This window comes from Glarea lozoyensis (genome assembly GCF_000409485.1).
Source record: "Glarea lozoyensis ATCC 20868 chromosome Unknown GLAREA2, whole genome shotgun sequence".
NCBI classification, from domain to species: Eukaryota; Fungi; Ascomycota; class Leotiomycetes; order Helotiales; family Helotiaceae; genus Glarea; species Glarea lozoyensis.
Window position 1 is genome coordinate 1,375,054 of NW_007360994.1, and position 24,768 is coordinate 1,399,821.

Here is a 24,768-nt window from a genome sequence, read left to right on the forward strand (position 1 = left end):
ATTCGCCATCGCTAGTTGCGCCATCGTTACGAGTGAGCGAACATTTGCAAAATTGCCTGCGCAGTCTACTTCGTCACCCCCAATAACTCATATTCTCAATACACATAAGCAACCTGTGTCAAGGGCAAACTAGTAGCAGCCTCGCAGACCATGTGTGCTCCGTCGGCCTCCACCCGGTAACTCTCCGGATCGACGCTCATCTTGGGCATAACATCATTAAACTTCATGTCCTTCTTACCAATGTTTCTACAATTCTTTACAGCTTCGACTCTTGATTTCAACCCATAGCTAGAAATAGCACCTGAGGATATAGAGCTCTCGCTTACGAAGAGAATCGAAGTCTGCGGAACAAGAGGGGCAAACATTGGACGAGCTATGATGGGTTGGACCGTCGGAATCGAAGCGTTCGGGTCACCCTTATTGTTGTTAGGAGGGTGTACATTACAGGAAGAATTGTCGTTGACTTACCATTTGAGCATAAGCAATCAAGCCACTTTTAATGATTGTCATGGGCTTAGTGCCGAACCAAGCTGGATCCCACACAACTAAATCCGCAAGCTTGCCTACTTCGACACTACCAATGATATGGCCCATTCCTTGGGCCACAGCAGGATTGACAGTATACTTGCTGATGTATCTCTTCACTCTGAAGTTGTCAGCGCCGGTACCTTCATCTTCTTTCAAGAACCCCCTCTGGACTTTATTTTTGTGAGCCGTGTTCCAAGTTCGTAGGATGACTTCACCACAGCGGCCCATGGCTTGAGAATCAGAAGACATCATGCTAATGGCTCCTAGATCATGCAACACGTCTTCTGCTGCGATTGTCTCTGCGCGGATACGGGATTCCGCAAATGCCACATCTTCGGGTATATTCTTGGACAGGTGGTGGCAGACCATTAACATGTCAAGATGTTCGTCGAGGGTATTACGTGTAAAAGGGCGTGTTGGGTTTGTTGACGAGGGAAGTACATTGGCGTGTTCAACCACGCTGATGATATCGGGTGCATGCCCACCTCCCGCACCTTCTGTATGATACGTATGTATAGCCCTGTCTTTAAACGCCGCGATGGTTGACTCAACGAAGCCAGACTCGTTCAGAGTATCTGTGTGAATGAGACATTGCACGTCAAGTTCATCACAGACCGTCAAACAAGAATCAATCGCCGAAGGAGTTGTACCCCAGTCCTCGTGCAGTTTCAATCCACAAGCCCCAGCAGTAACCTGCTCTCGGAGTGCCAAGGGGTTGCTGTCGTTGCCCTTTCCAGTAATACCAAGATTAACAGGTAACGTATCACATGCTTGTAGCATTTGACGCATGTAATTTTTTCCTGGTGTACAGGTAGTCGCACTCGTACCGGCACTACTTACATATTAGTAGCAGAGCTGAGTAAATTATCATCAACTCACCTAGGCCCAACGCCTCCACCAAGCATAGATGTAATACCGGATGAGATGGCTTCAGTGACTTGTTGCGGACATATGAAATGTATGTGGGTGTCAAAACCCCCCGCAGTTATGATCTTTCCTTCACCGGCTATTATGTCTGTGCAAGATCCGACGATCATTCCAGGGGAAACACCAGCCATAACATCCGGGTTTCCAGCTTTCCCAATACCAACGATTACCCCATTTTTGACGCCGATATCTGCTTTATATATGCCAGTCCAGTCCACAATCAAGGCATTCACAATCGCAAGATCCAGAGAAATGTCGTCAGAAACGCCTGTTGCTTGACCCATACCTTCACGCAATGTTTTACCGCCACCAAACTTACATTCATCGCCATAGACCGTCAAGTCTTTTTCTACTTTGACCCATAAATCAGTGAACCCCAAGCGCACCACATCACCAGTCGTGGGTCCAAACATGGTAGCATAAGCTGCCCTTTCCATTTCAAAAGTTTCAATTAACTTGGAATCGGTTGTTGGATCTGGAGCGTGAGCAAATCCCCCTTGCTGTAAATTCTCCAAGATTTCCTCTGCACGAGATGCGTCGACTGGACCAGTTGCAATATGATTGCCCCCACGGATTACCTTGTTTCCAGCTATCTCCACCAGGGTTACAGTCTTCGTGTCGCCCGGTTCGAAACGAACCGAAGTTCCAGCTGCGATGTCCAGCCGGTAACCATAGGCCTTGATGCGGTCGAATTCGAGCTGCGGGTTTGTCTCGATAAAATGATAGTGTGAACCAATCTACAACAATGAGCTTTTGGCCATTTAGATTCACACTGACCTACTTGTATGGGTCTGTCTCCTTTGCTTTTCACTTTAAGCTTGATGCGTTTTCTCCCTTCGTTGATCGTCACCTTTCCGGATTTAACTATCACAGCGCCCGGTTGTTTCTCTATCGCATACTCCTCCTCTTTTGGAAGCTCGAAAATGCCCATATTTGGAATGGGCAAAAACGAACCGTATAAGGCTTTCTCTAGATCACCATCATCGGTTGCGATGGGATGGTGGACAGTCACTAGATAGGTGCCGGTAGGGAATGTACCTTCGACCATAATCTCGGTGAGGGTAGTGCAGACTGAGGGGAAAACATGGCGGCGGCCGAGCATGGTCGATCCAATCGACATAAGGTCGGCGACAGTGTGTTTGCCATCACGAATGAGCTATAATAAGGTCAGGATAGACTGTTGTTACGGAGAGCATTGTTGGGAAAGTACTTCTTGAAGATTGTTCGCAATAAGAGCCTTTTTCCAATCAGCTTCGTTTGAACTTGAGGGGGGTGAGGGCATCAATATCATACGGCTGACTCTGAATGATTGAGCTTGACGCCCCGCGCAAGTCTTCGCTGAGCAAGAAGGCCCAGTTGGGAAATGACCAACTTATCGAGCTTCCCAATCTTGTAAGCATATCTAGGAGTAGGCAGGATGGTGATGTGGACAAACCTCCTTTGGAACCAAATGCATTTCGAGTCGTCTGGATCGCAAATAGATGAGAACTAGAAGCTATTCGCAGGACATGTCGGGAGATGTCTGGGCTGGGCTAGGTAAGGCTGCCCATTATCCGCAGGTTGGTGGTACTAGTATAAGGTACGGGTGCACTGCGGTCTGCGGATGGAGGTAGGAAAGCGGGGTTTGCTCCGATAAGGAAAGGGACACGAGAGTGGGGTTGTGCCGTAGATACTTTTTGTGGTCTTGTTCGTGTCTGAAGACCAGCAGTTTCTTATTCAGCCTGCAAAATGGGTTGTATGTGATTTCTATTATTAATGAACTGTGTGGGTATATAAAGTCGATTATTCAAATTGGTGGAACTTTGCTCCACCTAGTCTATAGGAGTTCTCCGATCGCGCGCCTAAAACTCCCGCCAAATGCCTTTTCCAGTGCCAGAATACATTGCCCGTAACGCCTGGAGGAACAGCTATCGAAACCCCGGAAACACTCTGGATACATTGGTCCTCCATTTCGCTCGGACCCGCCTGCTCTGACTATCGGGATCTTGAATGGGGGCTTGCCGTGCAGCGAGCTCTAATATTCTCTCGGCAACAAAATCTTGTCGACTTTGGCGGGTTTGAGCAGGTACGTTACTGAATCTCAGAGACTGGGGGCGAGCTGGATCCGAAGATATGACTGATGACCGCATTGGATGTCCCAAAGTCGGATTGGCATTTGCTTGGGAATCGACTCGTGAGCCTAAGTTTCCAACATCATTCCACGTATCATCATCTTCCACCCGTGTCTGTCTCAGCTTTCGTATGTTGCGTTCTTTTCGAACCATGGCATTCGAGACCTTCACCGGACAATACCCCGGGGGCAATGCGCACTGTTTACACAGTGGGCATAAAGAACTCTTTGCGCCGAGGAATGAGTCAATGCATTCCGGATGATATATATGCCCGCAAGGAAGTTCTTTGATCTCGGTCACCTCGGAGACGTATTCATCAAAACATATAGGGCACGTCGGCTGAGTATATGGGAGGAATCTATGAGGAAGAGCGACATTCGGGTCTGCGGGATCAGTTATAATGATTGTTTCTTGTGGAATGTAACTTCGAGTTTCGATGGCGCCCGGGCGGGCCCCTTCGAGTTGTTTTGTTAGCAACACCTCTGAGATACTTATCTCTCCTGGTGGTGACGAAGGCGTGGGCGGGAGAATGCCAGACTGACTGCTAATTTCGTCCGTGTAGACAAATATAGGGAGTAGATCGAGAATTTCTTGTGGTATCGTAAGGCGTTTGATGCCAAGCGCCTCAAGATTAACATCTCCTGATTCTACGCGACTCTGCAGAGATTTCCTCCTCCTTTTCTGAGTAAGATGCATACAAGCTGAAGTGAGAGTCAAGATGGAGACCAGCACCGCAACGACGACAAGTATCATCTTCCAGAATGAAGGTAGGGTAGATAGATTACTTGTGTCGATTTCAGTGTACATTCGTACGTAGTCTCGAGGATCGGTTCCAGGTAGCTCGGAGATTTCGTGGCCGTATGGTACACTGGTCATGTTTCCTGAATAGTGGCTCAGTTGAACCATTAGCTGCCCACCTAAATACCCGGAGATAGCATACACCGGATACATGTTCTTCTTCCTCCAAGCTCCTCCATCCTGGAGATCCCACACAGGCGACGAGGACGAAGGTGGCTTCTCGGTGCTGTTATCCGGGAGATAAAACAGGAAAGCTTTGGAAGGATCGCTCCGGGCGGAACGTAAATAAGACTGTGTACATTCTGCGTTGATCCACGGTGCAAGGGCAACAAGTGCAAAGTCGGTGGGAGCAAGATTGGCCTGTCGAGTAACGTTGTTGGGAAGGTGTGTCTTGGAGATGTTGTAACATGGATCGGTTCTGTCAAGGTCTGGAACATAGAGGAACCCACTTGCAACGCCGCTCCGGTCGGCATTCTGCGTTGATAGGGTTTGTACACTGTCTACGACGTCTTGAGAAAACGATATGTTGGGCTACGGATGCAGGCGTGAGTATTGGGAGCATACAATTGCCAACTCGCCGGGCGATGAACAACGTACCGAAAGCTGTGCTACCACCGCGTCCAGGTCTGCGTCGGTTGAGTCTCCATCCCACTCGGTATTGGGAAATAACAGACTGTGAGAGCATGTTAGATGGTGAAATGGCTATTGGTGACGACTTGGAGATGCAAGGACGGACCGTCGTTGACGGTTGCTGGTACTTGGCACCCGTCAAGAAAGGCCGCGTCAAGGTTGAAACCCGAGCATTCCGAATAAGAAAGGGAACGACAACGAGACGGAAGAGAGCCTACACATAAGTTGACACTTTCTTTGCAGCTGCTCGGAGAAGAACATTAGCATCACCATCCAACTCGTCGGCGTGGAAAGAGGTCAGAGGTCAGACGAAAGACCTCTTCCCAGACAGAAAATGTGCATAGCCAAGGCGCTTGGCACGGGAGAATCAAGGGGCGCAACAAGATTAGGAAACGCACACATGGTTGATCTTTGGACTACCTTGAAGGCAATCCGTAGGCTAAAGAGAGCCTCCTGTTGATAACTGGCTCATGCGACCAGGCACGAGGGGACAACATTTGCAAACAAACTCGTCAGTTGAGTAGGTAAGGAGGTAATTGACTTGTGAGGTTAACAGTGACGAAGATTGGGGAAGGGCGACTGCGACTCCAAGTAAAAGCTTGTCTTCGGTAAGCTTTCTGTGCTTCTCCACTGAATAGCGTCAATCACTCCAATCAGCAATCTTGCTCCGAAGGCTTGAAAGCGCACGCACGGGTCAGGATGCCCGGCCTCCTCGCGGACATGGCATGGCTCATGGCACCTCGAATCGTCGATTGCTGTGGTCGTCCGAAACGACACAAACTTTTAATGACTATCTGGACTGAACTCAGGTATCTTCCTCACGTGCCGAGCTCTACAGGCCCCGCATATCGTCGAATCTCGAGACACTGGTACATTTGCTCAAAGTTTGAGGCGTATCTCGGCAGACAAATTGACTTATTAAGGTGAGCAGGGCCCCTGATATCCAAGGCCATCAGGCATTAACTATCAGGTGACTCATGTTTTGCAGGTCCCGCGCTCCGAGCATCTCGCAGCCGCATCATTGATCCGCTTCGTCAAGGTCGCAACCGAACACTGCGAACAGTGAGGCAGCTTGCTGAAGCTGTCCGATTCATCATCAAGACGCCGCCTCGTCTCCACAGCTATGCCTCCACTACCAAGTCAGAAAGGCACTGGCAAGAAGGGTCGTGATGCTCGTCAAAGCCGCAGTCGTAACTCTACCCCAATCTTGGGCGGCACCGCCGTTACCAGCTCCATTTCTCAATCCGAAATTGGCGAAACCTCTCTCCTCGAACTCCCCAGAAGCGCTTTCCCCATATGCGAAGAGGTCTTGGGTTCTGATATAGGCCCTGCAATCCCAAGTTCCAGGGATCTGGAGGCGATATCCGACAAACTTCAAAAACTCGTGCACGCAATCGAGACGCGCGGTTCTACATCAGATCGTGGCATGAGGCTGCTTGCGCTCATGAAAAAGGAGCGATTGCAGGAAGATCAGCAAGAACGTCGGGATGAGGAGCGTAAGGAGAGGCAAAAACGGGATGCGGCCGACGAAGAGGAACGAGGGAGACACAAGGCCGCCAAGGTGAAGAAACGGAAAGAGATGAGTACATCAAGGGAAGAACGACCGCTCACTCACGGCGCGCATGGATTAGCTCCTCAAGATGGATCAAATTTGGGTCAGTACATATACATTGCGGGAGGGCTTGCGCTCGCCTATTCCTATCTAAATCTGCCCCATTGTTTGTGCGGCATTTCCTTAAAACAAAGGCTCTCAATCTGACATGGTTCGTTTGCAGAACGATTCTCTCCCAGCCCTTCTGCTAGGAAGGCTTCGCGTCGATTGTCCGGCGACAATGATTCGGCAAGTTCCTCGTTATCTCCTGTTGCGCCAGCGACACCCACTGCCACGGGAATGGAATTGGATGAGAAAGACGAGGCACTCGACGATGACTCGAGTGCTGATGAACACCAACCGCTTCCCGCGCCCGCCATTCCCCATCTACAGACCTTTGGCCATGATCCTTCTACGTTCCCGGATCCCACCGTGTATGATATCAGGATCGTCACCGACGACATGGATGAAGAGACGAAGAAGGAGATATACTCGGTATCTACATATCCCAAATCCAATCTGGAGGATCTAATCCCTGGATCTCCGCCGGACAAAGATTTTAGTAACGCCAAACCTACGAATCAAGTCCAAGCGAATACTTTTGCGACATACATTGAGCCGTATTTTCGCGCATACACGGAAGAAGATCTCGCTTTCCTCCGCGAGAGAGCGGATCGATACAACTCGATGCAGATGCCGTCTAGAGGAGCAGAGCATTATACCGATAAGTGGGCGAGGGAGGACGCTGGGAACATGATGATCGATCCGCGGCATAATCGCGATACCTTACCAGCAAACAGAGCTCGCGGTGATTTTGAAAGTATAGACGATGTGTCAGCAGAGACGGACTCCATTTCAGCTGGGCCGCTTCTTTCAAGGCTTTTAGCAGTGCTACGTCCTGAACACAGGGCTCCAGCCGCAGAAGAGAAGCCAACCGTCAATGGGCTAACCAACGGCGAGGCCAATGTCAACGGCGAGTCGAACGGGGACTTTGGTGATATTATGCAATCTTCAAGCGACGTCCCAGCGCCTATGCCTGCAGCTACATACATGACGGAATCGTCCTCTGAATCCTGGAAGAAAACCGTGCATCCCAAGTTGGATCATTCACAGGTCGACGAAAGGATCAAGCAAGAGCTACGGCACATTGGTATACTTTCGCCTGAAATCGAGCCTGAATACGATCATCACGAGGATGATGAGATTGCGGTCCGTCTTCGGTCTTTACAAGCCGAACTGAGGCAGCAGGCAGTGATGAATGGGGCGCGAAAAGCTCGCCTGCAGGAATTGGTCAAAGAGAGAATGGCTCATCAGGAGTACACCACTATTCTTGAGGATCTTGACGGCCAAGTACAAACAGCATATCTCAAACGGACACGTACTATGGGCAAGAACAAAAAGACCAAGAGGCCAGGCGGTGCTGGTGGTGGTAGTCACTTTGTTGGCAGTGGTGGAGCGAATGGAATGGCCCGACCTGGAATTGGTGATTTAACCAAGACGGTTATGGAGAGAAGAAAGAAATGGATTGAAGGTGTCGGTCCCGTGTTTGACGATGAGCGGAGCACAGTCAAAGTTCCCAGGGCCTCGAATCCTGGGAGCTCTATCATGAAACCGGAGGATATGGCCGAATACATCAAGAGGGAAAAGGAGAGCTGGGAAGAAGACGCCGAAGACGATTAAGCAGATACGATTCTTTTTGATCTGTCTGCGTGTGAAATATACAGGCTTTGGTTGTATCAGCAGCTGGAGCGTTAACGTCCCTGAATGAAACGCTCAGGTTCGCAGACTTCTGCAGCCCACGGCTTGAGAAGTCTTGGTTATATCACTAATGGCACGCCATCCTTCCCCTAATTATGGCCGCTAACGCTTGCGGCTGGTATGCCTGGAGCAGAAGATCTAGCCGTTCGATCGACAGTGAAGACTAGACTATGAAGGAAAATTGTTGCTTAAGGTCTTAGCGATGATCTTGTTTATCACTAGCCTCATAGCTGCTTGAAAGTCCTTATATCAGGCGTGTCTTTTTCCTTGGCTGGCTTTCCACCTGGCCCTTCGTAGTCTTTACTCTCTGGATATTAGAACAAAGCTGCGCCGCCATTCACTACTAGTGTCACATGTGAAACTTGAGAATTAGCATATTCATCTGGTATAGTGGCCACTAGCTCGGTTGCGTTGTAGAAGGTCGCTACCTAGATAAATATGGATGGCTGAACAAATCGGAGACGATCGAATTTAACCTTTTCAAACTCGATGTTGCAGATAAAGGGAGCATTTGTGCAGTGTTGCTCAATATCGCGGCCCGAGCCTAGGTCGGGTTGGTCACTCTGCCATCTTTGGCGTAAGTGAGAAGAGTCTTGAAGTGGAGATACGTTTCCCATTTCAGCAGAGGAACAAAGAACAGGGACGCAGATTCTTACAAATCTTGCAGCCGCCATTCTATATTACATTAGATGGGGCAAATACGGTGGGCCCTCGCCGGATGGCTGTAGTTGCGTCTGTAAAACCGGTGTTTTGAATCTTAGAATCTGGGTGTATAATTCACCTCGAGACACAGCAACGAACTCTCGGATGCTGGCATATGAAAAATGGAAGAGGCGTGTTTAGGCTTACTTTGCAGCATTTTGAACCCTATAGTATACGAATTCCTTTTCTTAGACGCAAGCTGTAGATGCCTTTGACCTATGATGGTGAAAAGTCTCGAGGCTTGAACTTGTTCTTTATTCGGCGGCGTTGTTAGTCCTAAGAAGTAAGTAATCAAGTCGTAAGAAGTAAGTACCTAGGTAATCAAGTCGAGTACCTCACGAAGGGCAAAGGAGGTGTAGGAACCTCCCGGACATTCTTCTGGCTAATATTTTAATCAAGAGTGAAAGGTGAAGACTTACAGTTATCGAATTGTTTTAAACAAAATTTAAAGGTGTCGTCGTATGTCGACGAAGCATGCCCTGCTTCCGGTGTTTGCTTTTTCACTGCGAAGGTTGATGTTCACTGGGAATGACCCCACCCCGCGCATGGACCCTACGCCTTGCGTATGTCTTTCCTGGACCAGCAACCTGAACCCTACTACCACCTAGCACCATCCAATATCCATCGCGTGCAAGATTCCCGGATCTCGCCCTCACATTTTGAGGAAGGCAACCGCCAAGATGTCAACATTCGGAGGTCTGATGGCAGAGTTTCCGGACGTACGGTAAGCAGGCCTGGCGAAGTGAGACGCCGCAAACGCTAAGGTGCTGATTGTTCGCTCTATGGAACAGAGTTGATCAGTTCCGTCCGATCCCAGGAGAGCGGCCTCCTTTGGCTTGCTTCCTGTCACATATCCACAAAGATCATCTTGGGGGTCTTGAAAACCTCAAAGCGCCATTGTGTGTCATTCTCCACCGTCTTGGTATTTCCGCTTTAAAACTAATTATCTTGCTATAGCGTCTATTGCTCCCCCGCCACCAAGGAAATTTTGATCCGATTAGAAACGCGGGCCAACCGAAGGAATTTTGCGAAAGGTGTCCTAGAGGCAAGGGTACAGGACTACAAGCATCTAACTAAGCTTCTAGTGAGTATGACCCTACGCAATGCGGACCAATGGTGCTCATTGGTCGTTAGAAGCCAATTCCATTAAGGACACCCACTCGAATCGAACTCGCGCCCGGAAACGACATTCAAGTAACGTTGTTTGATGCTAATCACTGCGTTGGTGCAGTTATGTTCCGTAGGTTGTGTTCTATGAAAAGCTGTTGCTGCTGATGAGACTAGTCTTCGAACGCAATGACAGTGCGGTATTGTATACCGGTGACATCCGCTCAGAGCCTTGGTTCGTAAGCAGCCTAGCCCATGACCCTTTCTTGATTGAATATACCTCGGGCCAAAAGACCCTTGGTTGCGTGTATCTGGATACTAGTAATCTAGACCCCATTATATTTCCAACGAAGGCCGAAGGGCTTGCTGAATTGCTGCAAAAAGTGAAGCAGTATCCAGACAATACTGTATTTCATTTTGCTGCCTGGACGTTTGGCTACGAAGATGTTTGGATTGCACTGGCTCGTAGCCTGCGCTCGCAAGTCTGATCTTGGCACCCATCCACGGCAGCAATATCACTGACGGGCGGCCAGATCCACGTTGACGACTACAAATTGCGTCTTTACAAGTCTCTGAGAGGGGCCAAAACCGCAACGGACCCCTCGGTATCCTTCGTTTCACACGAAGGCCCAATACTCGCAGGATACAAGTACGCTAACAACCTCCCTCAAGAAGGTTATCTCACAACCTGCTCCGATGTTCGGATTCATAGCTGCGAGAAAGGTACAGACTGCGCCGCCATGACCGAAGATGTTGTCTTTATCCGACCCATCATCACAAGAACCAGGTCAGGTATCGAGATTGCCGAGCCAGGTATTGGTGATGATTGGCATGGTAGTACGGCTCCAGAGCTTGACCTTAACTGGAGTGATATTCTCGACTCGCTTCTGCAATCGTATGTTTGTATTATACAAACATTCAAGCCGCTAACTGCTGACACGTTTGAAGAAACAAAATTAAGGATGCGGCCATGATTACGGATCTCAAAGAGTTGCTTTGTGCGAGACAGACCGCGCCGGGAGGTACACTCTCTTTGAATGAAATCTCGGTTCACTTGCAGAAGATGAAACTCCCCTTGGAGGATCTAGTCAAAGCCATTGCCGTGTCACTGGAAGGAAAGCGCAAGAACAGTGTTCTGGATAGCCCCAAAACCAACGCTCCAGGTGGTCTTAGCTCAAGGCAGCTGCCCAGGACCATAACATTTCCATACTCTCGGCATTCGTCCCTGGAGGAACTCCAAGATCTGGTCAGGATCTTCAAACCAAGGGATATTTACCCGTGTACGGTTGATGAGAATAAATGGAATGAAAGTTTGTCACACCCCACAAACGTCACATGAAATACTACTTGCTCACAATTCTCGAACAGGGATCAGTATGCGGACTCTCTTCGGTAACTCTTGCTCTGCGAGCTGCTTTCGTCACGATGATGAGATACGAGCCCATATTTTGGAACGAGATGACCAGTATTTCGCCGAACAGACACCAGCCATAGATAGCCAGAGATCAACCCAGAAAACATCAGATCTTATATCGTCCCCTATAGCAGGCCCTGCTTCAATGGACCAGCTATCACCAGCTCGGGTTAGCAGTGACATTATTGCCCTCCTTGAGATGACTAATTTAGGCCAGAACGTAAAAGTTTTGGCCAAGGTCCGTCAACAACACACAGCAAAAGCAGACGAGTTGGAAAGTGAGAAGTTCAATGAAAAAGCCTCTGAATTGCGGTCTCACTCTTCACCCAAATCTTCACCAAACTTAGTGGATTTATCCGCCACCAACCTGGGATCAGCGACCCAACGTATTCGCCGAAAAGCCGTACAGGAGCCAGATCGAACATTTCAGAAGCGACCGCGACTTGGAGATACCACGTCGGATGTCTTTTCACTTTGTTATGAAGCAATGACCGCTACTATTATGGCACCATCTAAACTCGATTTTCAATGTATACCCAAAAATGATGGTTCAAATCCCGCCGATTGTAGCAGCAGTCAAAGTTGTACCAGCAGTGGGTCATCCAAGCCCTCACAAGACCTTGATGAAGAATTGAGTGATCTTCCACTTGTGTTTAGGGACTCTTCAGACTCAGTTGTGAGGTGTATTCTTTGTGGTCATGAAGTTTGGACTGAGTGGATGGGATTCTGTACTGCTTGCGAATTAGGACAAAACTCTATTCCATATTGGGAAGTTCTAGATCCCAATGCTGGACCTCGACCGGTCTTCGAGCTACTTGGTAACGATGAGAATGGTGGCCGTATTCCGTCGGAGGTAGATGATATTTGCGCCCCATACTTGGACTGCTGCTCATCTGCGTATGATTCTCAGGACGACGACTCACAGTTCGGGGAACAATACGAGGTCAACAGTTTCATCGACGACGAGCCGCAAAACTTTTCGCTGGAAACGAGCGGTAGCGAGGCAGGCATCAACCATGAAACCAGTGTCTCAGAAGTCAGTGGCAGCGATATCCGCCAGAGCTACGCTTGGGAGGACGTTACTCTTGTTTCAACCCAGAACAACCACACCGAGGCTGAAATCGAGTTGTAGTTGGTACTAGTATTCACTCGAAGACTATAGTGAGCAAGGCTTTACCAAAGTATATCTACTTTGCCCCTCGCGACCAAAATGAGTCTGGTTAGAAGATGATGCTCTACCTTATCACCTGATATACCGTTATAATATGTAATAATAAGGGGGGAAATCAGATCTTTAAGTCAGAAAGTATTGAATCTGCTTCAGTAAGTTACCACTAACTTAAACTTCGCCCTCCCTTTTATTGACGAGTTGAAGGATATCGCCAAAATTCTACACCACGGATTACTCAGAGGAATCTGACGTAGGCTTTATACCCGAAAGTATGGATGGAAACTCAACGGCTTGTTCGTCTGCTAATAGTCTCCGCTTTCATTGCGAGCTATTCAGCGCGTTTTTATTTTGTTGGTATAACAGCTAATTCCCATTGATTTGACGAGTGAAGAACTCCAGAGGGACTTTATCTGAGCCATTCATACGATCCTTGGCTTGGAGGAGACACGAGAATTGTCTAGCTGTCCCGTGAATGCTAATCGGCAATCTACTGTTAATAGTAGCAGACTTCAGAGGTTGGACAAGCACACTGACCGTCATTTCGTTTATTAACCAATGTTTACTTCTATTGCCACCCTCTCGACCATCGATACCATGTTGTTTCACCTTGTTGAAAGCTACAATAAACTGACAGCTAGGCAACGAAAACTTGTGCTTCAATTCGCCACGATAACATGAAGTGATCACATAATGCCGAGAGGGATGTCTCTCTTCAAATTGTGACGTATGTCGGTGGCGGTCACAGGAAGCGTCCGAAGTTGGCGTGACTCGAAACGCATAGACAGGTCTAATGAATTCTTTCTACTAGTAGCAGTAAATTGATACTTTGGACCTGTGTTTGAGAATGACGGCAAGTACGATAGAGTGCCAGACCAAAGGTCTATTTAAAGCGATGCACTCACAGTGAAGCTCATATAGCAGGGCTGGGAAATACGAGAGACGTCAGAATAAAGTAGCGGGGCCGGAGCACGACGATATCGCAAATGCAAGTCTACTTTAGGATATCCTTGCGGCTCAGTCTTCGTCATGTAGATGGCCCCAACTTGGTGCTGACCACTGTAAATGAGTGGACCGCCGTTGGGCCAGACCTCCAAACCACACCCTACCAGCTCAGTATTCATTTAGCATATCCGGTGAAACTGCGAGTCTGGGCTTGGAACTTGTTCGAGTGCAAATTTTTCAGATGAAGATTTTTCAGGCTTGATTCCACTGCTTGTGTATGCTGCGTGATAAAATTCACAAAACCTGCCAATTGTCTCCAGCCAAGTTAAATCTAGCCTAGCCGGTATCCTCCCCGAAGGATACATGGCCCTAGAAGAGCACAATAGATAAACGAATAGTTACCGGCAAATAATATTTCGAAGTGGTTATACCTACGTGCTAGTGGTCATCCAGGTTTACCAGGAAGTGTTATGATGGATTCGTCTTGCGAATGCACTTCAATGCCTGTGATGCTTTGATTGTTATGAAGTCACAGAAATTTCAGACACATCAGATTTGTTAGATTAATATGTTATTCTGGAAACGGGACAGGTCGACGAGAAATTCACGATGCTCTGTCGAATGTCAAAAGCAGAAAAGGGTTCCTTAACCAAGCCCCAAATTAGGTGTACCAATCCATTTTTAGCCACGTCCCCAGTCCATCGAAGATCTGGTGCATATGTACGGTACAGGCATAGAGTGTGCATGTACCGATTCATATACCGATTCATCTAATAGCCCGACTGACATCCTTAATCCTTTTTTATCTTCCGATGTGTCGAGGCTCGTTTACTTTGGCTTCTGAAGCAATGGTCAGTCTCTTTCGGGCATCAAATATTAAGGTCCATGCAGTGAATTCTTTTCCCTGAGCGCGACAGGTACTACACATGGAATACTGCATTTGAGCCCTGGTAGCACTATACTAAAAGCTGGCTTTACCTGCCAATTCAGGAGCCTTCCTCCGTAGCACTTGTCTTCTGGGACCCCCGTTATTTTCGAGCATCTCCATAATTTGTTGGGGGTTTTCAATTACTTTCAAACTTTGTTGTAAACAGGTGCGTCCCGTGTTTATTATTACGTAAATTATTTACTTTAGCTAAACTCTTGACCTTCCATAGTTTTCCCTTGTCTCTAGCATTACTGCAACTGATTATTACTCCAGACAATACAGTAATCACTCATCTCTCGCGGTTTGAAGTGGCCGAAGATGGGGGAGATTAATTCCATGCACTTAGGGGGGAGCATATCTCACTCCTAACTTAAGCGAGAAATATTAGCACAACAAGTTTAGGATCGGATACATTTTTATTTTAACGCTTTAAGCGGCAGCGTCACACATTTTTGCACACTGTCTGAGACAACAAGAGTATAATATTGAGATACACCCCAAGTCACGATATGTGTTTCATGTGGAAGGTTCCAGTTTGTGAAGTCGATATCCTAGAAATGAGCGTCATCGTTACGTTCACAGCTTGCTTCATCCATGATGTTTGCACGATATCCAGGTACTTCCGAAGATGGACACGCGCATGGTCTAATTCCATGTAGGCATGTACTGTACATGTGTGTGGATGGCATCACCTAGGCAGTGGCGCCTGAGAGACACCGGGGTAGGGCCAAGAAGGTTGACACACATCGCAATTTGCAGGGGGCGTAATACTAACGGGCATTTGCACGTGCTTCGTAGGATTCCTTTTTGTTTTATCCCAACAGGTACCTAGGTAGATATTGGTTGATTGATATCATGGATCTATGTCGTCTTCTGGGAGTCTTCCATTTGCCGATCTCCAAAGGATACCTAAAGACACAGCAATTTCATGATGATATATAGATATCGTTTTAGAACCCCTCGTATTTCGAATTTATGGCGTTGCGATCATCGCCGATTGATGTGGCTGTTGCTTATGGCGTTTGACCGTCGGAGTACGTGGGCCGGTGGGCGACAGTTGGTTTACATGGATTTGGCTCGATGTTACCCTTTTGGATCTTAGACAAGAATCAAAAGCAGACAAAAGCCTTAAGGTGATTAAAAATGAGCCGACGTTTGGAGCTGAGGGTGTTTAAACGAAGGCTAGCTATAGTGGAAGGTATTATATTGACACTCGATAAAAAGAATGAGAACAAATCAAACGAGGTGGAGATGGATCATCATATCTCTAGTGCCCAGGTGGTTTTGAACTGGATCGCATAGGAAAGAAAAATCACCATTATAGCCGGGTCCTCCCGAATGGCCTGGAGGAGCGTCCCGAATCCCTTCAGGCTATAATGTTCTCCACCAAATCGTCCGTTGATATCTGTCGATTCCAGTAAATTCGAGCTATCATATCTGTAGACCCAATTACAGGAGGTTTTACAGGCTGAGGCCGGTAAGTGTGACGAATGTTCATGCTAGTTGGTGATTGACATATTGTGGTGTTATCATTTTGGCGGTGGCACTGAATACAGCATCGGCAAAATCGTCGCGCACCTCGCTTAGCAATAATATGTCTACATATGGCTCTACCCTGCGAGCACTGAGTGTGCAACGGTGGCCACCTGCAGGTCAAGCAGTGTCATGCACGGCATGAGGCGAGCCCGCAGTAGCTTGATGTGGGGATGTCCAGGTTTGAGTCTGCATGTGAGAAATACTCCATTGAGTTTAAAGTGTGGAAACAATTTCCGGTTCACCACGAAACTCCTAGTGGTCCATGATATTTACTCGCCTAGGCCTCGACGCTTCCTAAGATCGAGGGATTACCAAAATTTCGATCATGGCGGTTGGTAAAGTTCAGCTCCCGAGTATCGGCGTTGAAAGAGAGTTTAGAGCCTGCCACTTGCGGAGAGGTAGAGCCCAAGCTGATATGGAAATGTTGATAGAAAAGCACTCTAACAGCAGATCAAAAGATCATGACCTAATCTATTACAAGCATCTATCGAGCTTTTCACTCTTCTATCGAGTCGCCCTAAACAACAGGGCTACGAAAGCACGAACATCTAGCCTCAACCGCCATTTTTTGTGAAAGAAAGAAGGCAATCTTTTATCTGCGCCCCTGAAAATTATATCCTTAAATTCCCGGAATCATTTTAGGTGGCAGACCCGAGTCGCATAGAAACAAAAAATCCTTATTACAGCACAGCCTGGACCGTCCCCAACGAGGTTGGCCAGGAGATGACACTCCTGGAGACCCATTTATTGAGAAAACGAACCATGGCGCCAAGTACTAAAAATGCAAACAGGTGATCAGAAAACAAAGCAGATGCCTTCAGGAGTTATGCTGCACTAGCGTCCTTAGGCTTCTGGGTTGCCAGCTCCGAGATAGAGCTCGAACAAGAATCATTAGAGTCATTAAGGTCGTAAGAATCATCAGATGTGGAGTCCAAGCCACCCTCTGATGGAAGAGAATCGTCGTCACTGTAAGAATATCCGTCGGTATCCGAGTCGGAGAGCTTCTCACTTGCGAAGGATTTGTCGTCATTATATCGAACCAAACCTGGATGGCTTGCAGGGGGTGAAGTGACACTCTCGCTTCGACGAGCTCTTGGACTCATGCGATGGTTGTCATTGGTGTCACCATCAGCGCGACTCCCCCAAGAAGTCTTGATGAGGTCAGCCATGATAACTTCGACTAGAATTAGGACAACTTACTTGACGGAGCGTTAACAAGGCATAAAGTTTGATGAACCCGTGGAAGTAGCCAAAGAAGATCGAAAAGGGTAGGTAGAATATGTCGGAAGGATTACGCACAAACAAACCAATCAACTTGACGACTTTGCTCAGAGACATCCAGAGAATCTGGGCAAGAAACGCATATTTCTGGTGCTCTGGCGACCAGCCTGATGTGGCTTTGAAAACGAGATATAGAATCAGGGGATCGAACGCAAAGGACAGCGAGGTGAAGGTGGCCAAGTGGAGAGCGTAAGTCGACCATCTTTGCTGTCTTGAGGGTGGTCAGTCGAAAGTCGAACAGTGGCAACAAAGGGTACTTACTTCCAAATATGTCTTTCTGTGACCATACTAGTGTAATTACTTCTCCAGTTACTCCGAGCCCATCGAGAACACTGATACAAAAACTTGATGTTGTTTTCCAGGGTTGTCTCTATTTCACAATCCTTATTGTACTGAATCCATGTTTTCCACTGATTAGAAACCAGCCAACGCGTAACAAAATTGTCGTCGTCAGCATTCAACTGAAACTGCCCCCATCTCTCGGTCTTGAAGCCATCCAGGAATAATGGACTCTGCAAGATCTCGGAACGGAATGCACACGTGCGACCAGACATGCAGGAAGTGCCGCCATCGATGCCATGCGTGGCTGATATTTCAAAGTTGCGCCGTTCGATGTAGGCCGCCCCCAACCAGTTGAATATATACTCGGTAAAACTGGCCCTTCCAAGGCGCTTTACCCTTTGACAAGGACCAACGCCGCCAATACTGGAGTCTTCAAATGGGGCAAGGAGCCACGGTAAGATTGTTCTGGGCCACGTGACATCGTCGTCTGCCATGATGATCAGAGAGGTCTTCACCCGGGGAATTGCTTCGCAGACTTGGATGCGCTTGTTTGCTATTGGCACATGATACACTCTGATGTTTGAAGCTTCCAAGGACTTGACAAATTCCAGGAGGCGTTGATACTTGTCAGAAGTGGTAACGAGGAGGAGTTCGCTAGGATGACAAGCCAGAATGCTTTGCAGAGACTCTCTCAGCTCTTCAAAGTTGTTATGAATAGTCGGAATGATGACAGTGATATCGCTGGCAGTGTAGGATGGGTTCGATGGAATTGGGACGGATCGATAGAGCCAATGGCTGATGGTATTTCCAATGAACCGCAGATAGCGATGAAGCCTACTCAGCAAAAGATTAGCATGGAACATACCGTTTAGTTGGCACAAGAATGGTCCAGGGCTGGGAAGATGATCGTCAGAAGTCATCACCCCGTCCCAGAAGCCATAGAATAAAAAGCTAGTACGTACCAAAGTATCCAAAAGGTCCATTGCCAAGTTGTAAGAAGTTGAAAGATCGACATGGTCTTTTGTTTTTGCCCAAAGGAGCAAGTTTTGCAGCAATTGTAGTTTCTTAGTTGGTTCGTTCACCAGGCTGGCAGTCCTCTGTCGTCGTTAATGTGTTTTGCGTCTGGTCGATGTCTGCAGAAGCTTTTGAGGGTTTTCGAAAATGCTAAACCGGCTTAAAATGCTCAATCTCGAAAGTGAATGCGTGCTGGGTGTTTCTGACGAAGGTATAGTTGGTCCTCAATCATGTGATCTGTGTCCCAAGCCTCCGCGGCTCTTGTAGCTCACTCGAGGCTTTTGCTTCTGCAGTGCTGCACGCCCCAGCAACAACCCAAAAAATCCTGTGTTGGCGGAAGCGATTACTGCAAGACTGCGAAGACAACCAGTTTCCGTGGTTTTGGCAGCTATTTTGTGTCGTCGTGAGGTTCCCTTCCCTTTGAGCACCAATATCGATGTTTTGCTGCTAGTTGCGGGAGTGACAGACTGCGAGCGTCGAATGTGCTTTTTTTTCCCGAACTTCTCTGCAGATAGGTCCGAATGGGGTTGCAATTGGTGACGATGTGTATCTTCACTGGAGCCAGCCGTGAAACTTCCCAAAGTCCCCGATCACTCTCCAATGTAACGCTGTGCGGTGTCCAGAAGCAATCTGCTTGAGGCTGCTATTGGGACAAGTACCAATTGCCGGCTGTCGGGCTCGCAGGTCGCAGATGGTGATGTGAAGACAACGAACGACTGAGAGGAAAGATCACCGAACGACTGCCAATTTCCATAACCCTGACTCAATTGATAAATATACAGCACCGCAGGGTGGGAGGAGAAACACCTAGAGGAGAGGATATCGAGATGTCATGCCGTTGGTTTGCGGAGCTCTCTCTGTTCGAGAGCAGGAGGAAGCAGCTGGATTGTACGGGCCCGCTCGAGGACTATATAGTCCAGTTCAGCCACGAGCAGAGGCAGAAGCTCCAGGACTAGCCGTGGAGGAGCAATCATCTAGAATTCGGACGCGAACCCGATCAGTCATTTTCTGTTGGTCGTTCGTTGACTTGATCAGATCGAGCTCCAGGGAAGCTTCGCCAGGGTTGGAGGTGGAGGTGGATTGCAAATAAGTGGACACAGGACGCTTTTCCGCACAGGCATTGGGGCAGACAGGCAAAGCGCGCGAACGACTCTTCATCGTTGAAGGATGATGCTAAGATGCTGGAGCGTAGCCACTTTTCCCGCCTGGAGAGACAATAAAAGTGTCCAGCATTTTCTGGCAGACGGCGCCAGGCTTCATTAGGGCCGCTTAGCATGGGAGGGGCGATATCAGAATGCAGCAGAATGCGTCGAACGCGCGCAATGGCACGTCAACGAGCGGTGCCAGGTGCCAGGTGCCAGACCTGTACGAGACCGGTGCCAGTCTGCCAGTCTGCCAGATCGTGGAGGATCCTCTCGTCCCGGTTCCGGCAGTGGAAGCTACTTCCCCGTCCTGCTGCTGCCATCGTCGTCGTCTGGAAAGAGGGTGGAAGGTGGTCGGTGGCAGGTGGGAGGCGCAAGGTGGAAGACCAGGTGGAGACTGGCGAGTGCAAAGTGGAAAGAGCGCTGTCGGTCGTGGTGCGCTGCTCATGCTAAGTGTCTGCATGCTGCCCGTCCCCGTCCTGCCTGCTGCTGCGAAAGGCCACAGACAGACAGCCTGAATGGCGCGAAGGGTCGCTTTGGTGGACCCTGGCCTGCTCCCTCTCTCTCCACCAGGAGCCCACCTGGCGCAATTCGCTTTCTTGCGCAACCACCGCGACCAGGGCCCTTCACGCTGCTGCAGACCGGGGCCAGCAGCACAGGGGCAGTCGACCAAGATGAGAGGGGAGCGCGGAGGGGTCGACGAAGAGAGAGCAACGAGAGCAGTCAAGGGTGTTCGGTTGATGCATCGGGACGAATCTGGACATTTTAGGTCGTCCAAAGGCCGTAGCTCGGAACTTCACGCTTTCTGCAGCACTTTTCCGGCCATGGCAGCGTTCTGGCGTGTGTAGAGGCGAAGAGACGAAGTGGAGGACTAAGACAATTCATGGCAAGCCAACGAACAGCGTCACGAAGCATTCAGCGCCATGTTATGGCGAGACGGGAGGAAGCCAGAGACCAGAGCTCCGAACGAGCAGCCCGGCCATGATTCAAATATATACTCGCCAGATTTCGGTCCCTTCTGTACAAGTAGCATCACCGCCTGGCGAGAAGACCGATTGGGGATACATACCGATCCTGCGCTCGAGCCGAATGCTCAGAAACGGGCACGTCGTGTGTGGGGTGCGGAAGCAGTGATCTGACCGAGGCAGGTCTCTTCCGTTTGTCACTCTTTTCTATGCAAGCTAATAAATCGGCCAGATCCAGTCGATGCTGTGCAGTTGCTAAATGGAATGGGGATTGGATCCTAATCATAATGCAGGGTTGGCAATGAAAAACGCGAGGGTGGAAGCAAAAGTATCTGGATCAGGATTATTATTGTGGCCCACGCAGCAATGTGACGGCCAGAGCTGGTAAGCACTACCGCTAGATATCTTTTTTAGATTACAGTACTCAACATGAGTATGACATCCATAGACTTCCCTCTATGATCTCCAATCTCCCATCTCGACACAGCACAGGAGAAAATAATACACAACGGGCGAAGCTTACAATCGGCGGCTGCCGAATATTTCCAAGGGGCCTGGGAGGGGAAGAGCTAGATCGTCCAATGGAGCTGGCGACTGGTGACTACTGGTTTTGTCCTACGGGTACGATTGCTCGTAATGACTAGGGCAATAATGTCATGTCGATGGCGATGATTCTGTCTCGAGGTCTCGCGCGGGTCTCTTTTTCTTAGCGATGTGACCTTTGCACAGACAGTGGCGCTTGGTCGTGCTTTTCCCCTCTCGCATCCATGATCCATCAAGCTTCAGCATGGTACCTCTCGCGAGCCTCCGTACCGCACAGCACAGTACGATGCACGAGCACAAGCACAGTACCCGCGGCTACTCTATTAATGCTGGCTGTTCAATGTTCATAGCTAATCTTCTTCGAATTAGACTACAGGTAGATCGGAGCAATCCTTCCCCCATTATTGGCATCAATGGTCTCTCTTGCAGCTGGCTGAATTTTTATGACTCTCCTCCCTCCTGGTGTGAGTCGTGTATCTACCACCCCATAAGAGCACAACAAAGAGCCGCAGGAATAAGGAAAATTTTACATCACCCAGGCAGGCTGTGTACGTAGTCTCGAGCTCTGCAATGAATGCGTTCTACCCCCTGTCTGCATGTATATTTTCAGGTCCAAGAGAGGAACAGGAAAGATTGCCTGTTGCAGTCAAATAATTCTCATCCCACAATTTTCGAGTTTAACGCGGCAAGATGACGCGAATTCAATTATTCGGGGCCGCATCGCAACAGTAGCGGGAACCCAAGCTACATCAAGCGTATTTCAAACAATATCATTGGGCTTGAGATGTTATTCTCCGAGCGGTAAGCGGAATGAATGTCTTTGCAACTCCGGAGACGCTTGACATGTTTTATATCACCTTGTACTTGTACTTAGTATTCCTATGGTTCAAGGCGATCATGTTGGCCTTTTGCTTCGAATCGCTGGGTCCCTTGGGCAAGACTCGACTCTTATTCGAGGATCGGAAGGTCCGATGCAGTCGAGTTCAAAGGTGTCTACGGATGTAGAGTGCATTAACAATTTCGACACTGGCTTGAACCATGATGGTATGAATAGACAGCCCTGGAAACACATAAAGTTGCCTCGCCAACCGGCCGATGGTGACATTCTCACATCGTCGAGGTCGGATGAAAGTAACGCATCGCTATGGGCAAAAGCTACGCCATCAGGTTCCGTCCTGATTCTGTCGCCATTTGGATGTTCAAACTATAGCGAGTGGTCTGGGTAAATTGGCACATTGCTTGGTTCGGGGTAGATGTTCTCCAGAACACTCCATGGCCGCCGTCAAATATCGGTACGGATGCAAAGGTCTCGTTCCCCTACGACGATTTTGCTGGGGGCTGTTCGCGACCATGTTGTCGACGTATGAACCTCATTCACCCGATGAATCCGGACATGGTCTGGCAATAAATACCGACTCGGTTGTTGAACAAACGACGTACGAAAGGCACATTGTGTAAACAAAACTGTGAATAATCGCCCAAGGCCTACAGCCGCGCAGCCGCCAGTGGAAGGTGGTGGCGCAATGGTGGGACGATGGGACGATGGGACGACAGAGTTTGAGGCTACAGTACGGAGGATCGCTTATCTCGAAGACCATCAGCGGGATTCTGGAGGGGTGAGACCCTTATCTTGTCTGCTTTGGTGTGCTACGAGACTGTGCTGTAGCATCCCGAGCATCCTAGGCGATGTTGGGAAACTCCGGGGGCTGGATTCCTCGAGCATTATTGGGGTGGGCCGTCCCTTCTTACGAGCTGCCCGTAATGGAACACAGCCAGGGGCCTTCTGTCATTATTTGACGATCCGATCTGTGCGGAATACTGAGCAACTGAGAAGTACGGAGTAAAATTCTGTTGAGCACTTGCGGGTCAAGATATCTCAGGATCGGTCACTGTGCAGCATGGCCTCGAGGTAGAAATAAAGAATGATACAGTACATGTTGCACTATCCCTCCCGCCGGAGACTACACTAGTATCCCAGTCCAGCCATGCATAGCAGCGAGTAATGCATCCGCAGTAGCAAGCATGCTACAGTAGGAGTACAGTACGAGTACTACGGAGTACAAGCACGAGCCGAGCCAAGTATCATACAGTACGAATATAAGCTACAAATAAGCGTCAGTACACCTGTGTCTGGACTCTGGACCCGCCGGAATCTTTCTGCATGTTGCAATTTTTTACCTTCGTGATGATGACATTGCTTTTCCATCTGTGGCCTGGGTGGTGAAAAGGCATGAGGGACATATGACCGGGAGAAAACGCTCGCTTGTAGTGTTATAGGACAACCCTCCCCTTAAGACCTTTCGAAAGCTCGTTAACAATAAAGAACAACAGGCTCATATCCTCTTGAAGTCGCCTATAACCGCTCAAGCGCGACTAACATGGAGAACATCGGCGCAGCAACGTATAGCCGGCTGTATGCAAGTGGTCCATTCCAGCGAATAAGTTACAATACGAGCTATTACAAAATCGGAGCGAGCACAACAATATCAATCCGACCACTTGAGTCGGTTCGCAGCGCTTCAGTTGAGTTTGGGCCGACTCATAAAACAGAATTTCCTGCGACGACTTTGGGGCTCCTGCTAGAAGTGCTGATCTTTCTTTGTTTTCCTAACCTTTCCAGCGAGTTCGAGCGTCTTTCACGTCTCTCATGGCCTGAGATTGGGCTCAGCATTTCAGCTTCAAATGACGTGTCAAACGACGTCCAATTTCCTTTCCTGGCAGATTCTGGCATGGATGAAACGTGGTGAGCCCGAGGGGGCTTCATAGGCTCAAGAGCGCGTGTATGGGGAGAAGAGGGATGGTTCCCCGACAGTAAAAACATGGCAATTGATACCGCCGATGCCGAAGCGAGCGGGAGGTTTGATACTGTTTAGTCGTCTGCAGAGCCATTGTTTCATATCTGCTCATGTCCTTAGGATTAACCATTGCTCGTTTGTGCTCTTCAAGTTGCTACCAGACACAAGCACGATCTGGTTCCCGGTTAAGTTGAGCCCCTGTAGCCTGAACGGAGAAGGTCGCACTGAATCTAATATTCCTATCGCACTGTTTGCATGTTCATCCTTCGGCAGCCTTGCACGTCGATCAAGGTGGCGAAGGAACAGAATATGCCTACTCGTTGGACCAGGCATGAATCCGAGGCGAACATGTATCGCTGTATAAGTCGACAGTGCCATTGAAGATTGTAGCGTTAAGGAAAATCGATTATCTAAACCTCAGAGCCATGATGCAGACCACTACTAGATAGGTAGCTTGCTTAGCAAAATAACAGTGGAAATACTTCACTGGGATTAAGACCGGCAACAATGAAACTGTCAATCTCCAAGGACAATGTTCTCCAGACACTGCCATATCTACGTGTCACTTGTTCGAACAAAGGTTCATCGACCCTGCAATTTTGA

At 48.7% G+C, this 24,768-nt stretch overlaps 6 protein-coding genes across 6 annotated transcripts; 3 read left to right on the forward strand and 3 right to left on the reverse strand.

The window, feature by feature from the left end:
- Nucleotides 1–95: 95 nt before the first annotated feature.
- Nucleotides 96–2,911, reverse strand: GLAREA_03790 (Metallo-dependent hydrolase; the record flags this gene model as incomplete). The annotated part of the gene is made up of 7 exons (XM_008084043.1): nucleotides 96–416; nucleotides 469–1,360; nucleotides 1,408–2,192; nucleotides 2,237–2,611; nucleotides 2,666–2,692; nucleotides 2,749–2,835; nucleotides 2,891–2,911. The coding sequence occupies 7 exons, from the start codon at nucleotides 2,909–2,911 to the stop codon at nucleotides 96–98; spliced, it is 2,508 nt and encodes an 835-aa protein (XP_008082234.1).
- A 451-nt stretch (nucleotides 2,912–3,362) lies between these two features.
- On the reverse strand, nucleotides 3,363–5,716 carry GLAREA_03791 (RING/U-box; the record flags this gene model as incomplete). The annotated part of the gene is made up of 4 exons (XM_008084044.1): nucleotides 3,363–4,895; nucleotides 4,962–5,037; nucleotides 5,504–5,624; nucleotides 5,686–5,716. 4 exons carry the CDS (start codon nucleotides 5,714–5,716, stop codon nucleotides 3,363–3,365), a joined length of 1,761 nt encoding a protein of 586 aa, XP_008082235.1.
- Nucleotides 5,717–6,117: 401 nt separating this feature from the next.
- Nucleotides 6,118–8,265, forward strand: GLAREA_03792 (uncharacterized protein; the record flags this gene model as incomplete). The annotated part of the gene is made up of 2 exons (XM_008084045.1): nucleotides 6,118–6,649; nucleotides 6,770–8,265. 2 exons carry the CDS (start codon nucleotides 6,118–6,120, stop codon nucleotides 8,263–8,265), a joined length of 2,028 nt encoding a protein of 675 aa, XP_008082236.1.
- A 1,460-nt stretch (nucleotides 8,266–9,725) lies between these two features.
- GLAREA_03793 (Metallo-hydrolase/oxidoreductase) lies at nucleotides 9,726–12,698 on the forward strand (the record flags this gene model as incomplete). The annotated part of the gene is made up of 8 exons (XM_008084046.1): nucleotides 9,726–9,769; nucleotides 9,837–9,944; nucleotides 10,003–10,129; nucleotides 10,180–10,285; nucleotides 10,330–10,391; nucleotides 10,686–11,047; nucleotides 11,101–11,462; nucleotides 11,521–12,698. 8 exons carry the CDS (start codon nucleotides 9,726–9,728, stop codon nucleotides 12,696–12,698), a joined length of 2,349 nt encoding a protein of 782 aa, XP_008082237.1.
- Nucleotides 12,699–16,967: 4,269 nt separating this feature from the next.
- On the reverse strand, nucleotides 16,968–18,721 carry GLAREA_03794 (Nucleotide-diphospho-sugar transferase; the record flags this gene model as incomplete). Its single annotated transcript, XM_008084047.1, has 4 exons — nucleotides 16,968–17,294; nucleotides 17,344–17,635; nucleotides 17,686–18,540; nucleotides 18,669–18,721. The coding sequence occupies 4 exons, from the start codon at nucleotides 18,719–18,721 to the stop codon at nucleotides 16,968–16,970; spliced, it is 1,527 nt and encodes a 508-aa protein (XP_008082238.1).
- Nucleotides 18,722–20,014: 1,293 nt separating this feature from the next.
- Nucleotides 20,015–20,380, forward strand: GLAREA_03795 (uncharacterized protein; the record flags this gene model as incomplete). The annotated part of the gene is made up of 1 exon (XM_008084048.1): nucleotides 20,015–20,380. One exon carries the CDS (start codon nucleotides 20,015–20,017, stop codon nucleotides 20,378–20,380), a length of 366 nt encoding a protein of 121 aa, XP_008082239.1.
- Nucleotides 20,381–24,768: the final 4,388 nt, after the last annotated feature.